The sequence below is a fragment of the Callospermophilus lateralis genome, chromosome 3, assembly GCF_048772815.1.
Source record: "Callospermophilus lateralis isolate mCalLat2 chromosome 3, mCalLat2.hap1, whole genome shotgun sequence".
Classification (NCBI taxonomy): Eukaryota; Metazoa; Chordata; class Mammalia; order Rodentia; family Sciuridae; genus Callospermophilus; species Callospermophilus lateralis.
In genome coordinates this window covers 11,084,932-11,104,063 of record NC_135307.1, presented here as the reverse complement: position 1 = coordinate 11,104,063, position 19,132 = coordinate 11,084,932, and the positions used below count along the sequence as shown (strand labels likewise).

Genomic DNA, 19,132 nt, shown 5'->3' with positions numbered 1-19,132 from the left:
ATGCTGAAACAGGGGTTGCAAAAACGAATCCTGCAAGTCTAGAAGTGGACTTCTAGACTTCTAGTAGTCTAGTGGGCGGGGCATAATAAATAAATAAAACTATGACACATACACTCCCTTAAGGAATTTTGTTACCCAACCTCAGTGCAGTAGGACCAAGCAGTAGGCCCAGTGAAATGGTCATATTCTTTCGTGTCTCTGTGCTTCCTGGCATGAACAGTGTAACACTCAAAGTGCAACTTTATGGGTACCATCTTCCCTAGGCCCAGTGTGAGCTGAGCTCTCGTGGAACCAGATGTTTGGTTCATAATCAGAAAAACTCAACTTCATGCCAATATCATTCAGTCTCTTACCACCTAAATGATACAGTGCATATATCATTCATACACACACACACATATATATACACATATGTATGTATATATGTGTGTGTGTATACATATATATTTGGTACTATGGATTGAGCCCAGGGTGCTCTTCTACTGAGCCATATTGCCTCTTCTTTTATTTTTGTATTTTTATTTGACACAGGGTCTTGCTAAGTTCCTGAGGCTGGCCTCGAACTTGCAATCTTCTGCCTCAGCCTCCTGTCACTGGATTACAAGTGTGCACCACCTCACCCAGCCTATGTGTGATTTCTGTTGGCAATCCTACATATATTGCACATTTCCTGGGCCTCTTATCCAGACACGTGGAACGTAATTTCCTTTTCTATGTAAACTTGGAAGTATACAGGGCTCTAATGCAAAAGGAACAGTGGATGAGAAGGCTGTTTGACTCTTCAGACATAGAATGCTTGTTTTTTTCCCCTTCCAGTATGGGGGGGAGGTCAAACCCAGAGCCTCATACGTGCTAGGGAAGTCCTTTATCACCGGGCTATAGCCCAGCCCTAGAATGCTGCTTTTAAAAGTCCAAGGATGTCTGCTACTTATTTTGAAAATCTCCTGTTGGCCTGGTAGTCTTTGTTTCCTTCTGCTTTTAGTGCCAGCCTTTTAAAATTTTCTGCTTGTAATCTGCTATAGCTACAGTATGAGAAACTCAGAAAATTATCTATCCATTTCTGAAGTGAGAACAGGCCTGGGGTGAGAGTGACTCTTCCTAGAATCAGCAAATGGGTGAATTTCAACTTGTATTTCATGACAGGGACAACCCTTAGTGGCCAGGGGCTGCTCTTGCTTCCTAAGGATGAGGGAGTAGTGCCCCCTACCTGCCTTGCAGGGTAAAGCAGAGACTAGTTAAAAAATACAAGTTCCTTAAAAAAACGTGACTTTAAAGATGACATGGGTAATTTTTAATACAAACAAAAATTTCTTCAAGTGAGAAGATATTATTGCCCTGTCCCCAGACTTCATGGGACTTATCACAGGGCTGCAGTTGCGTGGTATGTAGAGGTGAACTGATGGGGACACCAGTTGGATTTGCGCACACTTGGAGCTGCCCCTGTAAAGCTGCTACATAGATGCCAGATCCCAGGACTTCCTCGGAGAGTTGGGCCAACGGGGCACCTGCTGCTCGAGGCTTTTTTTTTTCTTTTTTAAAAAATTCCACTATTAAAATATAAACACCTTTAATATTTCCAAGATTTTTTGATGTCCAGATGTTTTTTTATGCATATACACACACTTTTTGGTTGTGGTGCTGCAGATCAAACCCAGGGCCTTGCACATGCTAGATAAGTGCTTCACCCCTAGCCCAGTTTCAATTTATGTATTTATTTGGTACTGGGGATTGAACCCAGGAGCACATAACCACTGAGTCACATCCCCTGCCCTTTTGAAAATATTTAGAGACAGAGTCTCTCTGGATTGCATAGGGCCTGGCTAAATTGCCGAGGTTGGCTTTGAACTCATGATCCTCCTGCCTCAGTCGAGGCTTTTAATGCAAAATCACCTTGGCTGCCCAGGTTTGCATGAGGCCTATGCAAAAAACAGCTGCCTTTGCCCAGTTTTTTAAAAAATAGAAAGTGATTGGTTTATAATTGTCTTTAATTAAAACTCTTCAAGTTCTGGCTGACTATAACTTGATATCTTACTAGTCTACATTATATATATATTATAATATTTGCTGGGTACAGTGGTGCACACCTGTAATTCCTGCTACTCAGGAGGCTGAGTCATGAGAATCCCAAGTTTGAGCCCAACTTCACCAACTAGTGAGATCCTGTCTCAACACACACACAAAAGGACTGGTGATGTAGTTCCATGGGTTCCATCCCCAATACCTCCAAAAAAAGGGTATGAATTGAAGAAGAAGATACATATCACAGATTATCACAAGACTTATTTTTAAAGACATGAAATTATTAAGGCTCAAAAGTGGAAGTACAAAATGAAATTCCAACTCATTATGAAGAGTGTTTAAGACCTGGGCAATACACTGCAACGATCAAAAGAAAACAAACTTCATGAGCACTCCTGGGGCTGCAGGCTCGTTGGTTACGGAGGCCTTGAAGGCTTCTGCTGACAGACTCATCTTCCCAGCACAACGGCTTCTCCTACTGTGGTCTAGGCACCTTGTCAGAAATCTTTGGAATATGAGTCACAGAACTACCTGCTAGTAAAAAAAGCAAAAAAAAAAAAAAAAAAAAGCACATAATGCAAAGCATTAGCACTGCTCCTTCCACAGGAAGGGAGGAAAAGCTGGTTCTTTTATCACATTTAATTAAAAGGCCTAAGGAGTGTTATGCTTCCCATTTAATTCTTAATACAACCTTACAGAAGGTCTGATTTGAGCTCTTTCCCTTGGAATAAAACAAGGTTCTCAGTAGAATCGCCACCAACAGATGTGTGTTGGCAAAGGGCAAGAGCAAGGAGTTTGGTCCTTGGTAAGAAAAAGGGAACAGGAACACTACTTTCAGAGGTGGCAAATTAAGGGTTAGCTTTATTAACTGCACTGAAATTATCATCACTGTAATTTTACAAAGCACAAATCGTCCAGTACATATATATGCAGTATATATATATATATATATATCACATAGTCAGTTTGCTGGTGATTCTGATTCAGCACAAAAATGCAAATTCCATGTAGCCAGGCTGGTGGCACAAATGTGGAATCACAGCTACCCGGGAGGCTGAGGCAGGGGGATAGCAAGTTCAAGGCCAGCCTCAGCAACTTGGCAAGGGTGTCTCAAATAAAAAGGGCCGACAGTGCAGCTCAGTGGTAGAGCAGGCTTGAGTTCAATCCACAGTATGGCGGTGGGGAGACTGCATGTGAAAACAAAATGTACAGAGGAGCACAGTGGCAGAGTCTATCAACAAGACGTTATAAATACATATTAAAAAGAGAACAGAATCTAGAGACTAAAATGCCTAAGAATCATTATCCTAGGTTTGATGTAAGGTTCAAGTGGATTAATGTACACAAAAGCTGTTTTAAAAATAAAAATTAGAACATATACACAAGATAATATCAAGTTGAGGGAAGCATTTAGGAACACAGCGCAATAGAGGCCTTAAAACTCTGCTGCCTTAGATAAAGAAATCTTGAAATATGCATAATCTAACAGATGTCATAAGTACATTTTTTCAAAAATCCAGGAAGGTGAAATGGGAGGTGTTGAAAAATCCGAGGAAAATCAGAACTTCTGAGTATTTAATGATGTTCAGGATTGGAACCCAGCGCCACATCCCACACTCCAAATCCCAGGGCAGGATTAGGTCCTACTATGGCACTCAGGATTTTCTAAATGTGCCCCATTTCTTCAGCACTAGTCTGCACTGACCTAAGCCCATCTGCGGCACATCTTCTCTCCTTAGAGGGCAGAAGAGGTGGGGTGAGTAGGACCTGTGAGCCACCGTGGAAGCTGGCCCTAATGAAGCCTGCCTTCCTGGCTGTAGGCTGGGTCCCCAGACTGTGGGCAACAGGGATTAGTAAATTGGAGTCCATTCCCATGGCCGGAGAGTATTTATGAACCAGCTGCCTTGTCAGATGGATGTAGTCAAAACCAAAAGGCATCTCTAGATCTGCAGTGGGAATTAGAAAAATTCTCTGGGCAGTCTGGCTTTGCACTCATCTCTCACATATATATGTTTGGTTCAGGGAATCAAGTGAATTCCAGGGACGCAGCATGTGATGTTCTAAAATTACTGGATAATAGCTCCAGAGAAAGGTTTCAGGTTCCAGCTCAGAACCACAAACTCTGGGTCATAAATGCTATTTTAGCTCAGGAATGTGTGGTGGCTCCACCCCTTGTGTAACCCAAGCAGCCACTTTTCTCTTAGAAGGATTCTGGCAGAAAGGTCTGGCCAGCTAGGAGAGCACTTCTGTGTCCCATTTTCTTATGAAACTCACCTCCTTCTCCTCTAAAAGCTGGTCATTGTTGAGGAATCAAGAACACAGCACTGGCTCCAAGAGCAAGGGAAGGGAAAGAGCTACCTGCTAAATGTTCCGACAACATGTCACCTGTCACCCAGTCACCTTGCAAGCTCAGCAACCCCAACTCTAGCTCTTCATCAAGGGCTGGGAGAGCAAAAGGGGCTACAGGTTTCCACTATGGTTTCAGTGGTGAAGCTGCTTTTGGAGAGGCAGACGCAAATGAGGATATTCACCACATACATGCAGCCATATCTGTTTGAAAGGATAGGGGGAAACATTTTGGGAGTGTCAGAGTCAGCATGTTTACAAGGTGTGGGGAACTTGGGGTTTAATCCTAGGATTCTCCTCACTGCTCATTAATGCCCATTGGGTGTGGGGAAATTTGGAAATTCATGAGAACCTTAGGATCTGGGTGACAGCTTGCCTAGCATGGATGAGGCCCTGGTTCCACAAAACAAACTAAACCCATAGGGAGAGAACACAAACTGGCAGACACAGGTGACTTACTTGTTCAAAACGGTCAACAACACAACAGCAAATTTCTAACAAGTATGTTTTTGTTATAAAATTTCTAAAGAAAAAATCTCAAAATCAAAATAGTGAATCATGTATAAAAGTTTAAATGTTCTTTTTGGTTTTTGGTGCTAATACTCCAAAGAAATTAAGTCACAAACAGAACCAGCTAACAGATACCATACTTCACTGTATTTTAGGTTGTATTTTACTAAAAGTTTCAATGTATCTTTATTATTGCCTTTTGTCGAGCTAAGGATATAAGTTGCACATGCTAGGAAAGTGTTCTTCCACTGAGCCACATCCTCAAACCCTTAAGGACTTAAATTTAGATATACTGTTTCAATTTTTTGTTGTTGTTGTTGTTTAGAGATTTAAATTGCTTTCTTGCCCTTGGTCACTCTATCAAAGGCACCCGTCCCAGCTCCTGAAAGAACACCCATAGATCCTCGACATGTCACGTCTTCCTATCTACAAGACACTACATATCCACTATAATTTTGAAAAACATAGACTTTGTACTCTTCCTGCTCAAGGATTACTTTTAATTTTTAATGAGAGCTGCATTCTCAATTTAGTAACATGTGACAACTGAAAAGGACAAATGTTCTTCAGAAGACAACATTACACACTAGTTTAGGGATAAGATAACGTTTATATAAAAATATATAAATATTTGAAAACACAGAGTGTGTGCGGTCTACACATATGTTCCCATTACTACTCCGTCTCAGATCCTCAGAACACAGTTTATGAATTCTCCATCTCTAAGTCAACACAAAAACAGAATTAAGACAGTTTAAATAAAAAACAATGTAGGTTTTCAGGAACAAATTATCAAAATTTTTTAAGTAAGAAACTTACTCCAATATATATATGAATAAAAGTTGATTTTGGAAGGAAATTAATATATTCTGTATTGTTAAGGACACCTAACTTTGAAAAACAGTCACCTCAGCGTTAACAGCATTTTCTATATATTTCTTCCCATGATGCTCCTTTCTCTGGCTTAGCTGGAATTAATGGATCTGTAAAACAAAGAAAAATTATTTATTTTCTTTTTCAGTGCTGGGGATTGAACCCAGGGTCAAGCATGAGCTACACCTCAGCCCCAAACAAAGATTCTAATTTTGGATCCCACATTAGAAAATTAGCAAGCATCAATAATATCGATGGGGTTATAAGATGACAATAAAGAGCACTTCCCGGTAGTGTCCTAAGTTTATTAGTAAGTTTCAGGCTGAATGATTATCTTGAAGACTCACAAGCTGACATGTGCTGATTTTCCGGTTTTAAACTTGAGCATTCCCCCAAAATAAACAAAACCCCTCCAGCATTATTTAAAAAATAACTCAAAGGTTAAAAAAATAATTTGTAGCAGTACTTAGTGTCCAACAGAAACCACTCTGTCTGCCAAACAATATCTCGACTGCAAAGCTTCTCTTACTGTTGATGGATAGATAATGACATGGAGGTCATTATCACCGTGGCAACAGTATTCAGGAACTATCAGAGGAAAATTGCACATGGAACAGCTGGCTCTGGAGCAGGCATGCCTCAGCTTCCTCCGGAGTATGCTTTTTCTGCAAGTCTGGTGTGCTCTTGGGTACCACCAACCCAGCGCGGTCCCAAGACTGCAGACCATACAGCATTCCACCGAGTGCTGCTCTTTGGATTCATGCTTTTACCACTAAGAGCACCTACCACGTTCCAGCCCTTGTTCTGGTGAGTAAACACAGTATGCACAGTGGCCTCAGGAAGCCTTTTCTCTCCTGGGTACCCCCACATGGCTTTATTTCCGCTTCTCATTTCTCATGCTAACTAGAAGCTTCGGACACCGGGCGTCCTGGGATAGTCGGTGTTGGCACCGCGTCAAGCACCCCGAAGCTGCTGGGGAGGTGGCTGTGGGAAGAACCCATTCATTTATTACTCCTACTTACATTTTGTTTTCCGGACCGGGTCACGCTAGGCGGCCCAGCCTGGTCTTGAACTCGCAGGTTCACGTGATCGCCCGCGGGAGCTTCCGAGCGCCGGACTGCGGGCGCCTGGCAGCTCCTCCCTTTTTGAGTTCTCCATTCAGCAACCCTTGCCCAGCCCAGGCACGAGCGCTGACTCAGCTGGGCTGGAGGACCGGCAAGTCCAGCGATCGCGCAGGCGACAGCACCTGACACATTTTTAAAGCAAAAGTTGTTCCAGAGAAAAAATCGCGCGCCGGGCAGGGCCTGGGCCGCTGCCCACGTGCTCGGCGGGGCCAGGGAGGGAACCCGCAGGCCTGAGGCCGGAGCCCCGCCCAGCTCCCCGTCGTGTCGGCTCCTTGGCGCCCGCGAGGCTCACCGGGGCTGGAGAAGCGGGGGCCCGCCTGCCCTAGTGCTTCCGACTCTCGGGATTCGGCCATAACCGGATCGACTGCCCGCCGCGTCGCCATGGCAACCCCCGGCCGCCGACTTCGGAACCGGAACCTTCGTCTAGAAGTGACCCCTTCCCGGCGTTCCGCTGAACAGACGAAACCCCGCCCAGCGCCTTTCCCCGCCATCCCTGGGCATTCCTGCTGGCCCCCTGGCGACTCTCCGGAAGAAAGTCGCTTTCCCCCAGTTTTGTTTCCCGTCGTCCCTCAGCGTGACTCTGATGGGCATCCACTCTGTCCAATCAACTGGAAAAGCTATTGCCGACAGCCAATAGGAAGGCGGTGAGGTGCCGACGTAAGGCCCACCTCCCACCTGCGCGGGCTGGCATTGTCCAATCGTGGAGAGCAGTTAGGATCCCGTCCAATGAGGGCCTCTGGGGGGCGGGCCGGGCCGCCGCGAGCCTAGGGAAGACTCAGTGGCCGCTGAGGTTCGGGGACCGTAGAGGGCTCCGGAGGGCGGGAGGGGATGAGCGCGTCCCTGGGCCGGGCGGCGGCAACTCTACTCCGCTGGGGGCGGGCCGCGGGCGGCGGTGGCCTCCGGGGTACCGGCGTTCGGGCGGCAGGCTCCGGCGGCGGCGGCCGGGCGGAGCAGCTGGACACGATGGTGAAGAAAGACAAAGTGGTGGTCTTCCTCAAGGGGACGCCGGAGCAGCCCCAGTGCGGCTTCAGCAACGCCGTGGTGCAGATCCTGCGGCTGCACGGCGTCCGCGACTACGCGGCCTATAACGTGCTGGACGACCCCGAGCTCCGACAAGGTCAGGCCCGCGGCCGCGGGGTCGGGTGACCCGCGGAGGCTTCGGAGCGCGTGGGTCCGAGGGTCGTGCTGGGGCCTCGGCGCCTGAGAGCCCGAGGGCAGCGGGGCGAGGCCGAGGTGCCATTGTGCGGGGCGGGGTCTCGATCGCGCCCCCGCTGGGCTGGGGTCTCTGCAGTTTCTGGCGGCGTTAGGGCGCGGAGTCCTGTCCTGGATAGAGAGTTAGGTAAGGGTGTAATTGACTCGCGCAGATCTTGAGGGTCTGGGGCTCTGGAGCTGTTGCCAGTTTGGACAGTGGTGTAAGTCCTCACTTTGAGGGGAATGGGCACTTCCAGGCGAGCAGTCTCTGGCAGGCTCTCTGGCAGACTCCCCGCCCCATAGGACTGGGGAAGTGGGGCAAAGAGGAGAGCTCATAACGAGTGTCCACTAGGAGGTAGGCGCTTTAAGGAACACTTCGAGGGGCTTGGAAGCCTTTGGTCTGCCTTGCGGATAGGGACTGGTGCTGTTCACCGGGGAAGAGGGCCACATTGCCCTTGTCTAAGGTTAGTGGGGTCAGAGGCTGGCCTTTCATGGTTCAAGGCTCAGGGTGCCAGCTACCATCCTCTGTGGTTGCTACAAAGAGAGGGCTAGCATTACAATCTGGGCTTCTGCACTCCAAACTAACTCATTGCCTCCACTTGGGAGTCCAAAAGGACAGGGACCAGAGCATCAGGGCCTGTGTTTTTTTGTTTCCTATGGGAAGGTAGAGGGCTATGACAGCTAATTAACATCTCTGATGCAATGTGTTAGGTAATTTATCGGCATTCTCCCTTTCAAGGGTGGAGGGAGGAAGAGGACCATCATAGGGACCTGCTCCTTTTGTGTGTGTGTGGCGGGGTAGTGTTAGGGATTAAAACCAGGGTGGTTTACCACTGAGCTCTATCTCCAGTTCTTCTTTTTTATTTTGAGACAGAAGCTCTCAAGTTGCTGAGAGTCTCACTAAGTTTCTGAGGCTGGCCTCCAAGTATCAATCCTTCTGCCTCAGCCTCCTGAGTCACTGAGATTACAGGCATATGCCACTGTGCCCTGTAGGGTCCTGCTCCTGGGCAAGGAAGGATTGGTTGGGGTAGGTGGAGAAATGGGGAATCTGTATTCATTTTTCCTGGGCACTAGCCTGGGGGCATTGCTTTCTAGTTAAGGACTTTGAGGGGCTGAGTTTCTGCACTTCCTTTGCCTGGTACTTTCAGATTGTGCTGAAAAGAGATCTCAGTTTCTATGTTAGGGTGGACGTTTGAAGTTACTAACCATGGTCTTTCCTTACATTGATGCAACAGGCTGGTGTTGTGAAAAGTACATTTTGGAGACTTGTGTTCTGTTAGCCTTACACAAGTCACAACTAACTGCAGTTTCCTTTTCAGTAAATTGGGGATAATGACACCCGACTTGGCAAAAAAAGTGAAAATGACAGAAAGTGCGGATCACTTCATCTGGCACAGAAAGCACCCAGTAAATGGTAGCTATTTTATTATTAGCACTTCATGGTTTTCTAAGTATTTTTCCCCCCACATTGTTTCATCCTTGTTAAAAAAAAAAAAAAAAAACTCTTGGTATTGGATGATCCTACATATGCTACTGGCAGTAGTTTTGTTGGATGAAACCTAGGAGGCGTGTTAAGTGACGGAGGAAGGGCAATTTATTATTGCTAGGTTGACGTGACATTACTACACATTGCACTCATGAGTCTGATCAACAAGAACTTGGCCAGTTTTGTGGCTCCAGGTTTTATCAAGCACAGGGGGATCAGTGGCCTTCATTGAAAGCCAGCTTCTTGACTTGAAAGATAAGAGTAACCATTCTGCAGTCTTTCAACTGGGACCTTGCCATAGATCCCCTGGAGATTGCCAGTATGACTAATAGCAAAAAGTTGTACTATTGATACTTCAATACCATGAACTTCTTTAATTTGTAAATTTACATTCTCTTGTTTAATGTAAGTGGAGATAAGGTATACTGGAATATGACTAATAAACACCATGGGAACAGAAATTAGGGTTACTGATGGCATTAATAATGTCTCTATCATCTTATTGTTTATTTCTGGAGTCTAATCTATGTCCTTTAAATACTCAAATAACAGTGAGAGGAATTTAACCCTCACTTTTCATGACCTTTGAATTTCATTGGATTGTTATTTTGGTTAATAAATGCATTGCATAGCTGGACATGGTGGCACATGCTTGTGATCCCAGCTATTCAGGAGGCTGAGGCAGGAGGATTTTAAGTTCCAGGCCAGCCTGGGTAATTATGAACCATGTCTTTAAAAAACAAACAAACAAACAGTTGACTGGGACTGGCTGTGTGTAGAGTGGTTGCCTAGCATGTAGGTTCTGGTTTGTTTGTTTGTTTGTTTCTTTCTTTCTTTCTTTTAAGTTGTAGTTGGACACAATACCTTTATTTTATTTGTTTATTTTTATTTGGTGCTGAGGAGCAAACCCAAGGCCTCACATGTGCCAGGTGAGCACTCCACTGCTGAGCCACAACCCCAGCCCGAGGCTCTGGTTTTAATCCGCCGTACCACAAAAAAAAAAGAAAGAAAGAAAAAAGAAGTTTTTCATAAATATTGAGCATCACATACACCTCTTCTGTTGCTTAGAAAAGCATAATGGAAGTGCTCGTGTTCAGGCTGGGCCAGGGTGATGTGAGGGCATTCCCATGGTAAGGACTACTGTGGCCACATTAGGACTTGACATCATGAGACTCCTTTTCTCTGCTCTGCACCTGAAGTTTGCCAAGAGGCTCACAGGCGCTTGGTGCTTGCTTTTGCCAGCCAAGTACATATGTCTGCCTACCTTTCCCAGGCTCAGGGTTGCTTCTCATAACAGCTGCAGGGCTCCTGCAAAATTGGCCCTTCCTTGTGTCTTGGGCCAGGGAAGACTGAGCTTCACAAAGGGCCCAAGTCCAAGAAAACACTGTCTCCCTAGCTCCTAGGCCTGGGTGTTAGAAACCTGATGCAGAGAGGCCTTCTTGCCCTCTGCTTTATCTAGAGTATGCAGGGGTCTTGAGGAAGCCTGAGCACAGTGCTGCTTCCCATTTGCCTTTGTTCCTTGGTCCACATCAAGAACTCTCTCCAAACAGATCCTGCTTGTCTGGACATAGTATTTTGCCCTCTGCAGAACAGAGCACGTGTCTTATGCACCTGCCTGTGGCGCTGTGTCTGCTGCTTGTGCAAAACAGGCTTTCAGTGACTTCTTTAATGGACCAGTTAAGACTTTTGTTAATTTATCATCATATTGCAAAATCTGTGTTCTTAAAAACATTATAAACATTCTTGAATTTCTTCTTGTTTAGATCACCTTTGGATTCCTTGCATTGGGAATAGTGTCTGACAAAATAGAGATTCAAATATTGTTGAATGAGTAACCATTATCTTATTGTTTTTTTCTTTTTTTGTAGTTAAAAAAATTTTAGCTGGGTGCAGTGACACATACCTGTAATGCCAGCAGCTCAGGAGGCTGAGACAGGAGGATGCAGGTTCAAAGCCAGGTTCAGCAATGCCAACCTGTGAGACCCTGTCTCTAAATAAAATACACAGTAGGGCTGGGGATGAGGCTCAGTGGTTGAATGCCCCTGAATTCAATCCCCAGTACCAAAAAAAAATTTTTTTTAATTAACATTATACATTTATCGGGCACAGTGTAGTATTTCATTGCATATACAGAATGCATAATCAGATCAGAGTAGTTGCCTCAAACTCTTGTTTCCTTGTGCTGGGAATTTTTAGAACCTCTCCGAAACCGGTTGTCACCAGTTATCCCACTGGCTGCCATGTATGAAAAGGTATTCCTTGTGTCCAGCTCACCCAGTACCTGTCAGCCATCCTCCTTCCTCCACACTCCCATATCCTACTATTGAATGTTTATTTAGCATTTGAAAACATGTGCAACCTTTCCAGTGTCAGGAATTTGCTGCAGTAGTAAAGAAAGCCCTTCTTACATGGCGTGTACTGACAGTTGGACAAGGGGTTGTGGGTGTGCGCTGGTGTGGAGGGTAAGTTCTGTGCTATAAGTGTGAGTAGAAAAGGGTACCAGCACCTAGCAAGTCAGAGCTGAACAGAGCCTGGATCCAGCTGCTTCACTCCTGGACAGATGGTCTGGGCTGGGGGTTGGCAAGCTTCCTTTATGAAGGCCCTGGAGGAAGTGCTCCAGGCACCCTGGGCTGTGGGTCTCAGTTGCTGTTGTAGGTGAAAGCAGTCATGGATAACCTATAGATGAATGAGCATAGCTGATTCCAATGAAACTTTATTTACAAGGAAGAAAAAGGAAGTGGACTGGTTTGGCCTGAACATCCTTTCCTACCCCCAAATCTAGAGAGCCTGACTCTTGCCCAAGTGTGTCAACATCCATGCCAAAGATGTTCGCAGATGTCGCTTGTAAGGATGGAAAATGTCAGTGACAGAAAGGGATGTTAGTAGCACACTGGATAAACAATCCAGTTTTATCTATGGTAGAAAACCAAGTTGTGCTTAAAGTGAGCTAGATGTCCTTGTGATCAGCATGCTCAATCTCAAAAATACAGTGTTTAGTAAAAAACCAAGCTGCAAATAGTCATTAGGACACAGTGCTGCTTGTGTACATAAAACTAAGTACACATGGGATGTAAAACAGTCCTAGCTATTGCAGATCTGTGGCAGTGCAAGTGTAGCTCAGGGGCAGGAGGACAGATGGCACCACAGACTGGAGTCCCTCTAGGAGGGTCTGAGGCAGCATGTGATTAGGAGCCTGGCATTTGGACGCCTGGAAACCTGGGTGCACATGTAAATTTGGGTAAGTTACTTAACCTCTCTGAGCCTTAGTTCCTCATCTGTAAGATAGGCATAATTATACTTACTTTGTAGGATGTTTGTAAAGAAACCACTTAAGAGATGAAACTTAGTAACTTAGCTCATTAAATGCCATTTTTATTACTGATGGCATTGGCTTGAATCACTCCTACAGTTTTTCCCTGTGCTTTCTCTCTTTCATGTATTTCTGAGGAAAACATTACTGTGGAGAGTGGCCGTAGAGGACATTGACAAAGAGAGATTGTACCCTGCACTGTTCTTGGAGCTTAGGTCATTTCATGCATTGTGTCTTATTTAATCTTCAGGATAAATCTGTGAGGCAGAGTGTTGTTCCCATTTTGCAGATGAAGAAAGTTGAGTCTGAGAGACAGATTTCTGCAAGGCTGCATTTGCAAGCCAGGAAGCTGGCTTTGTGTTGCTCTTCCTCTAGTGAGGATCTGCTGGTTTCCATGCTTGGGTCATCTCGTGTGGTCCTAATGCTGGTCTCCAAGTTAGGACAATGAGGAAATGTGATCCTGGGAGGTGTGTGTCCTGCCCAAGGTCACAGAGCCTGGTAAGCAAGTGAGAATGGAATTAATCCACCTGTAGAGAAATTCTACCAAGAAGAAAGCAAGCTGTGATTGTGGTGCTCAGGAGCAACTTAGTGTCCAAGCCAGGAATAAAGTCCAGTGTTCTGAAGGGTGGTGTATTTTAGGAAGTACTTTTTTAAAAAATGGTCTTGGGGATTGAATACAGGGCCGCACATATGCTGGGCAGGTGCAGAGCTGCACCTACCTCCTTTTTTTTTTTTTTTTTTTTGCCAGGTGGGGATCAAATCCAGGCCCCTGTGCGTGCCAGGCAGGTGCTTACCAGTGAGCTATACCCTTTTTATTTTATTTTGACACAGTATCTCCCTAAGTCGCCCAGGCTGGCCTTGAACTTGTGATCCTTCTGCCTCAGCCTTTCGTGTCAGTGGGATCACAGGTGTGTGCCTCTGACCCAGAGGAAAGAACATTTTGGAAGTTCTGGAGGGGGGTTGCCAGCGCACTGGCGTGACGTTGGAGTAGTGGCTTCTTTGTGATGGAGGAGTAGGCTGTGACGCCTCTTGTTGAAGAGCTTCCAAACGCCCAGTCCTGGTGCCTGCCACTTGTTATGTAACTTTGAAATCGGCATTTTCTGTCCCACAGGACTCACTTTCTAGCATATATGAAACACGATCATCAGTAAAATCCATTCTTGGGTCTGGTTTTCTAATTTTCAAGAGTTGCTCTCTGACTTTGAGTTATTTCAAGAGGTATTTGTAAGAGCCATCACTATATACTGCAGTTTTTGAAAACTAAAGTGAGAGAGAAATAAACCCTGTGTAAAGAATTACTTGTGGATCCAGGGATTCATTTAAATTTTGAATTATGAATAACATTCTTTAATTTTTAAAAGCTTCTCACTTCACTCTGTGGGGGACAATTGAATATTTCCTTACAAATATTTAGACTAGTGATCAGATTTCTTAAAAATGAAAAATCGCGCAGGGCTGGGGAAGGGTGCTGAAGCTCTGCCTGGCCATCAGCTGCCCATGGCTCTTGTGAGTCCAGACAAAAGAAACAGGTAGATTCAGTCTTGAGGAACTTTGGCTCGTGGACACCTTGGATGCTGTCAGGAAAGTGCTGTCATTCACCTTGGGCTGGCCTCTGCGTTCTCAATGTAAGTTGAGAGGCAAGACGACCCAGGCAGAGGGGTTTGTGGGGACATGGTCTCCCAGAGGACTCAGGCTGCGTGTTGGGTTCATGTTCTGCAATCCAGCCTGGCTGGCAGCCGCTCATCCTGTTGGTTTTGGTGATAATTCTCCTGGAGTCCCCTGGAGTTCCCTCTCTTAGGTGAGAGGCAGGACTCCCTGTCTGGTAACATGAAATTTCATGAAGAAAACAAGTCCAGTGCTTTGAGTCTGGCTCTATAAAAATGATTGATAAAAAGCAATTCATTCTTTTACTCAGCAAAGATTTACTAAAAAATTATACCATTTAGGAATAAACATGGTTTGGGGTAGCTTTCAGGCAGCAAATTTGTTTTCATTTTTGGTGATTTTAAAATTTTTAGGTCCTCACAAAGTAGTAGGCATAATTTTTATTTTGCTGGAAGGCTTAGTACAGTGTATGACCACTTGGAAAGAAGCAGCCGCAATTGGAGGTGCAATCCTGGCTGTCTGTGTTGAAGGTGCTCAGGGCTGGGTGATGGTCCTGCTTGTGGGCAGGGAGTTTCTAGCATTTAGACCACTGGTATTGTAAAGCCATTCTAGGGAAGGGAACTTAGGCTCTACTGGGAGCCCGAGCCTCTAGCTGATTGTTTCATAGACATCCAGAGTGGCTAAGAAGCTTTTAGAAGCCTGTGACATTGTGACCATTTCTGACCACTTCTTTCTTGTTTTTTTTTTTTTTTTTCTTGGTACCAGGGATTAATCCCAGAGGTGCTTTACCACGGAGCTACTACAGAGCTACCCCGCCCCCCAGCCCTTTTTATTTTGAGATAGGGTTTCATGAAGTTGCTCGGGGCCTCACTGAGTTGCTCAGGCTGGTTTCAAACTCTCATAATCCTCCTGCTGCAGCTTCCTGAGTTGCTGGGATCACAGGCGAGCACCACCACACCTGGCTTGTGACCATTTCTTAATGTTGATGCCTGGAGAAGAAAGATAAAAAGCCGGTGACTCAGGGTCTCTCTCCAGCCCTGATCACAGATGTATGGTTTAGAGCAAAGTCACTTATATTTTTTAGAAGGCAATAACTTTTGGGGGGAGGTGGAGTACCAGGGATTGAACTCAGGGGCACTAGACCACTGAGCCATATCTCCAGCCCTATTTTTTTTATATATTTTATTTAGAGACGGCCTCACTGAATTGCTTAGTGCCTCACCATTGCTGAAGCTGGCTTTGAACTCATGATCCTCCTGCCTCAGCCTCCCTAGCCATTGGGATTATGGGCATGGGACACTGTGCCCAGCAGAAGGCAATAACTTTTAAGAGAAATATACTCTTGCCTTGGGACTGTTATTTATGGCCCAACTCAAATTGATAATTTTATTTAGAAAATAAATGATTCCAAATAATAGTGTACCAAGAATAAGTTTTGCATTTTTTAGTTTGCATAAAAATTTCTACTTAGCCATTTTTAAAAATTCATATACTGTTTTTGTTGTTGTTGTTGTTATTATTTTGGTAGTGAAGATTAAGCCCAGAGGTGTGTTTTACTTGAAGAAAGCTGTTTATTTTTATTTATTTGTATGCTCATTTTGCTATTTTAAAACATCTATATATATAAATAAAAATTATCACATATGTAGTTTGTAGCAATTAATAATCTATGCCATATTTTTACCATTTTGTTTCCAACATAATCAATGTTAGAATAGGAATATGGCTGAATGTTTTTGAAAGTATATCTGTATCAACATAAGAATAGAAAACAGAATAGAATAATGAAGAGGGATGTGAAGGAAGAGTATGTTTTGTTTTGTTGTTTTGGAGTTAGGGTTTTGCTGTGCTGCCCAGGCTGGCCTCTAACCACTAGGCTCCAGTGCTCCTCCTCCCTCAGCCTCCTAAGTAGCTGGGACTGCAGGCAGGCTCCACAGTGCTGGGTTTAGAAAGAATACTTTTTAAATGTTTAACATTGAAACCACATTTCTTTCCTGCTGGACAGAGTTTTGTCCTCATCCGTATGGCCCAGAATTAAGCAGAGTAATCTCCTGGCTGCACAGTCGCAGAGCAGATGCCCTGACTCTTCTGTGTGCCGTGAGCTCTTGAGAGCAGAGAGTGGGTCTCACTTGCCCTCTAGCCCTGAGTCTCCTCAGCACATGGGCTTGTGGGGCTTGGGGCCTTTTCTTACCTGTGTAAGTCACTCTGGGTTTGGAGCTGAGCCGGATCCCCTATTCATGGACAGCTCATCTTTGTGGTGGAGGAGGATGGGCTTGTGGTTGGCACCACAGGACAGGAATTTTCTCTGGGTTAAAATAATTATCAACAATAAAAACCAACAGCTCAGTTTCTTGAGCGTCAGTGGCCGGTGGCCCGCACTGGCATAGACGGGCATGAGGGCGCACAGGTGGGGAGTCTCCCGACTGGGTGCTTGGTTTCCATGACGGGTCCATGTCAAGTAGTCCATTTGGAAATGAGGTTGTGTCATTTCTTCTGGTTTTGAAAACAAGGCTGGCAGGTTTGTGGCTTCGTGTATCTTACGTGTCTTAAATTAACCAATCGAGTCCTCCTGTCATTAACCCACTGTTGATGAGTATTTCACTCAAGCTTTACCTACCTAGTTCTCACAAAAACCTTGGGAAATGAGGGTGGAAATGAGTCGCGAGGTCACGTGACCTCTCGAGGTCTTAGAGGTCATTGTGGAGGAGCGAGACCCTAGTCTATGTGCCTGGAAAACTCGTTGCTCCTGTGGGGGGCAGGGGAGGGCGTTGGAGTGCTGCTGTGAAGGCTCAGCTCTGACCTCGGAGGTAACCTGTCCCCGCTCTTCCCACAGGCATTAAAGACTACTCCAACTGGCCCACCATCCCGCAGGTGTACCTCAACGGCGAGTTTGTGGGAGGCTGTGACATTCTTCTGCAGATGCACCAGAACGGGGACCTGGTGGAAGAACTGAAAAAGCTGGGGATTCGCTCCGCCCTTTTAGATGAAAAGAAAGACCAAGACTCAAAGTGAGGGTGCTGGCCCCCTGGGCAGAGCCGCGGGGGCGCCCCCGGAAAGCCTTACCCTCGCTGTCTCTGTTCCCAGCCGCTGCTCGCAGCCCGGGCTCTTAAGCAGCGGGCGGTTTTCGCTTGTCTGGTCTCTGGGCTGAGACCATCCTGTTGTGAACGTCCTTGTAACCACTGCACTGTAACCCTTCAACTGTTGTGTGATGATGTTGCTGGAAGCAAAATTTGTTCTTATTTGTCTTTTATTCTTTGCCTGATTCAGGGTCATGAATGTGTCAGTTTGCAAAGATAATATACCCCCAATTTTTTGGTAATTTCTTCTATTAAAGGAAATGACAAAGAAAAAGTTGTTAGAGTGGGGGCGTTGTTGTTTTTTTAAATAAACTGCCAACACAGAGTCAGCGTGCGCGTGTGTTGTCAATCCTGAGGAGCACACATCTGTAGGATGTGGGTGCCTGCCGCCTTCTCTTTGCAATTAACTCTGTCAAGTGTGCTGTGGTGGCTGTGTCCCCTATTTCTCTAGGGCAGGTGGTAGTAGTAGCTTGGGAGGAGGTGGGCTGCCCCACTGCCCTGTGCCAGGCTGACTGCTATGATTAGCTTGGGAGAAGGCTTCTACCGTCCGTCCACCAAGGCATGGCTTTCAACGAGTATCTTACTCTTAAAAAATGAGCCTTTATTAAAGAGGAAATCTGGTGTCTTGATAAGACTCCGGTGCTTCTGCATGCCCAGGCTGGCTGGAAGGAACCTGAGGGCTGCACCGAGGTACGGGGAGGAAAGCCCAGCCTGTCCTGGTGTCTTTGGCTCTGCAGGAAGTGGCCACACAGCATCTGCTTAGAAGTGCATCTTCCTGAGGCAGAGGCAGGAGGAAGGACGCATCCTCCAGTGAGTGGCTGTCTCTCAAAGGCAAGCCAGGTGGGTTCCAGTCCCTACCTTTTTAAAAAAAATTTTTAATATTTATTTTTCAGTTTTCGGCGGACACAACATCTGTATTTGTATGTGGTGCTGAGGATGGAACCCAGCACCCCGCGCATGCCAGGCGAGCATGCTACCGCTTGAGCCACATTCCCAGCCCCCAGTCCCTTCATTAGCCTGCTGAGCCCCCTTGAAATCAGCTCTGAAAGTGGACTCCCTCTGGGAGGGGGGCTGCCACCTGGGGGGATGGCCTCCCCGGGGCAGGATCTGCTGGGTCCCCTTAGCCACTGTTCCTGCTGCCAACCTCACTCATAGGCTATAGGATTCCCCCAGGAAGCGGAAGGAAAGCTGTAGCCAACCCTCACCTCACTGGGGACCCTTGGCCCAGACAGAGGACTGGCCCTTGCCCCTCACCAGCCACATGGCGAAAGCGGCTCACTCTCGGGAGGTTTTGATAGCACTTGTACACACAACCCTTTGTGTCTGTTGCAAGCTTGGCTTGTGTGGGATCGTGGAGGAGGTTGGTACTCTAGGGGGACCTTGGCTCCACCAGAAGGAAGGCAGGCGCTCAAGATCTTGCCCATGCTGCCATCCCAGGTTGTGACCTTGTCCTCCGGAAAGAATGGCAATGACAGATGACTTCACACAAGTGCCAGCCTGTGGGTCACGTACATCAGGCTGCAGAATTGTTCCTTGCTGTCACACCTGGTGTGTGGCAGGGGGCTTTCCCACTGGGCCCCTTTGGCTTTCC

The 19,132-nt window shown here is 46.1% G+C and overlaps 1 protein-coding gene, 1 long non-coding RNA gene and 1 other non-coding gene across 3 annotated transcripts; 1 reads left to right on the top strand and 2 right to left on the bottom strand.

The window, feature by feature from the left end:
- Positions 1-2,866: 2,866 nt before the first annotated feature.
- LOC143393607 (uncharacterized) lies at positions 2,867-7,501 on the bottom strand. Its single transcript, XR_013090638.1, has 3 exons — positions 7,165-7,501; positions 6,771-6,994; positions 2,867-5,858 (listed from the first exon to the last, which is right to left on the bottom strand). It is a non-coding gene; the product is annotated as an uncharacterized LOC143393607 (long non-coding RNA).
- On the bottom strand, positions 6,201-6,473 carry LOC143396138 (small Cajal body-specific RNA 13). Its single transcript, XR_013091013.1, has one exon.
- A 142-nt stretch (positions 7,502-7,643) lies between the features above and the next one.
- On the top strand, positions 7,644-17,866 carry Glrx5 (glutaredoxin 5). Its single transcript, XM_076849694.1, has 2 exons — positions 7,644-7,989; positions 17,298-17,866. Exons 1-2 carry the CDS (start codon positions 7,701-7,703, stop codon positions 17,474-17,476), a joined length of 468 nt encoding a protein of 155 aa, XP_076705809.1. The 5' UTR covers positions 7,644-7,700; the 3' UTR covers positions 17,477-17,866.
- Positions 17,867-19,132: the final 1,266 nt, after the last annotated feature.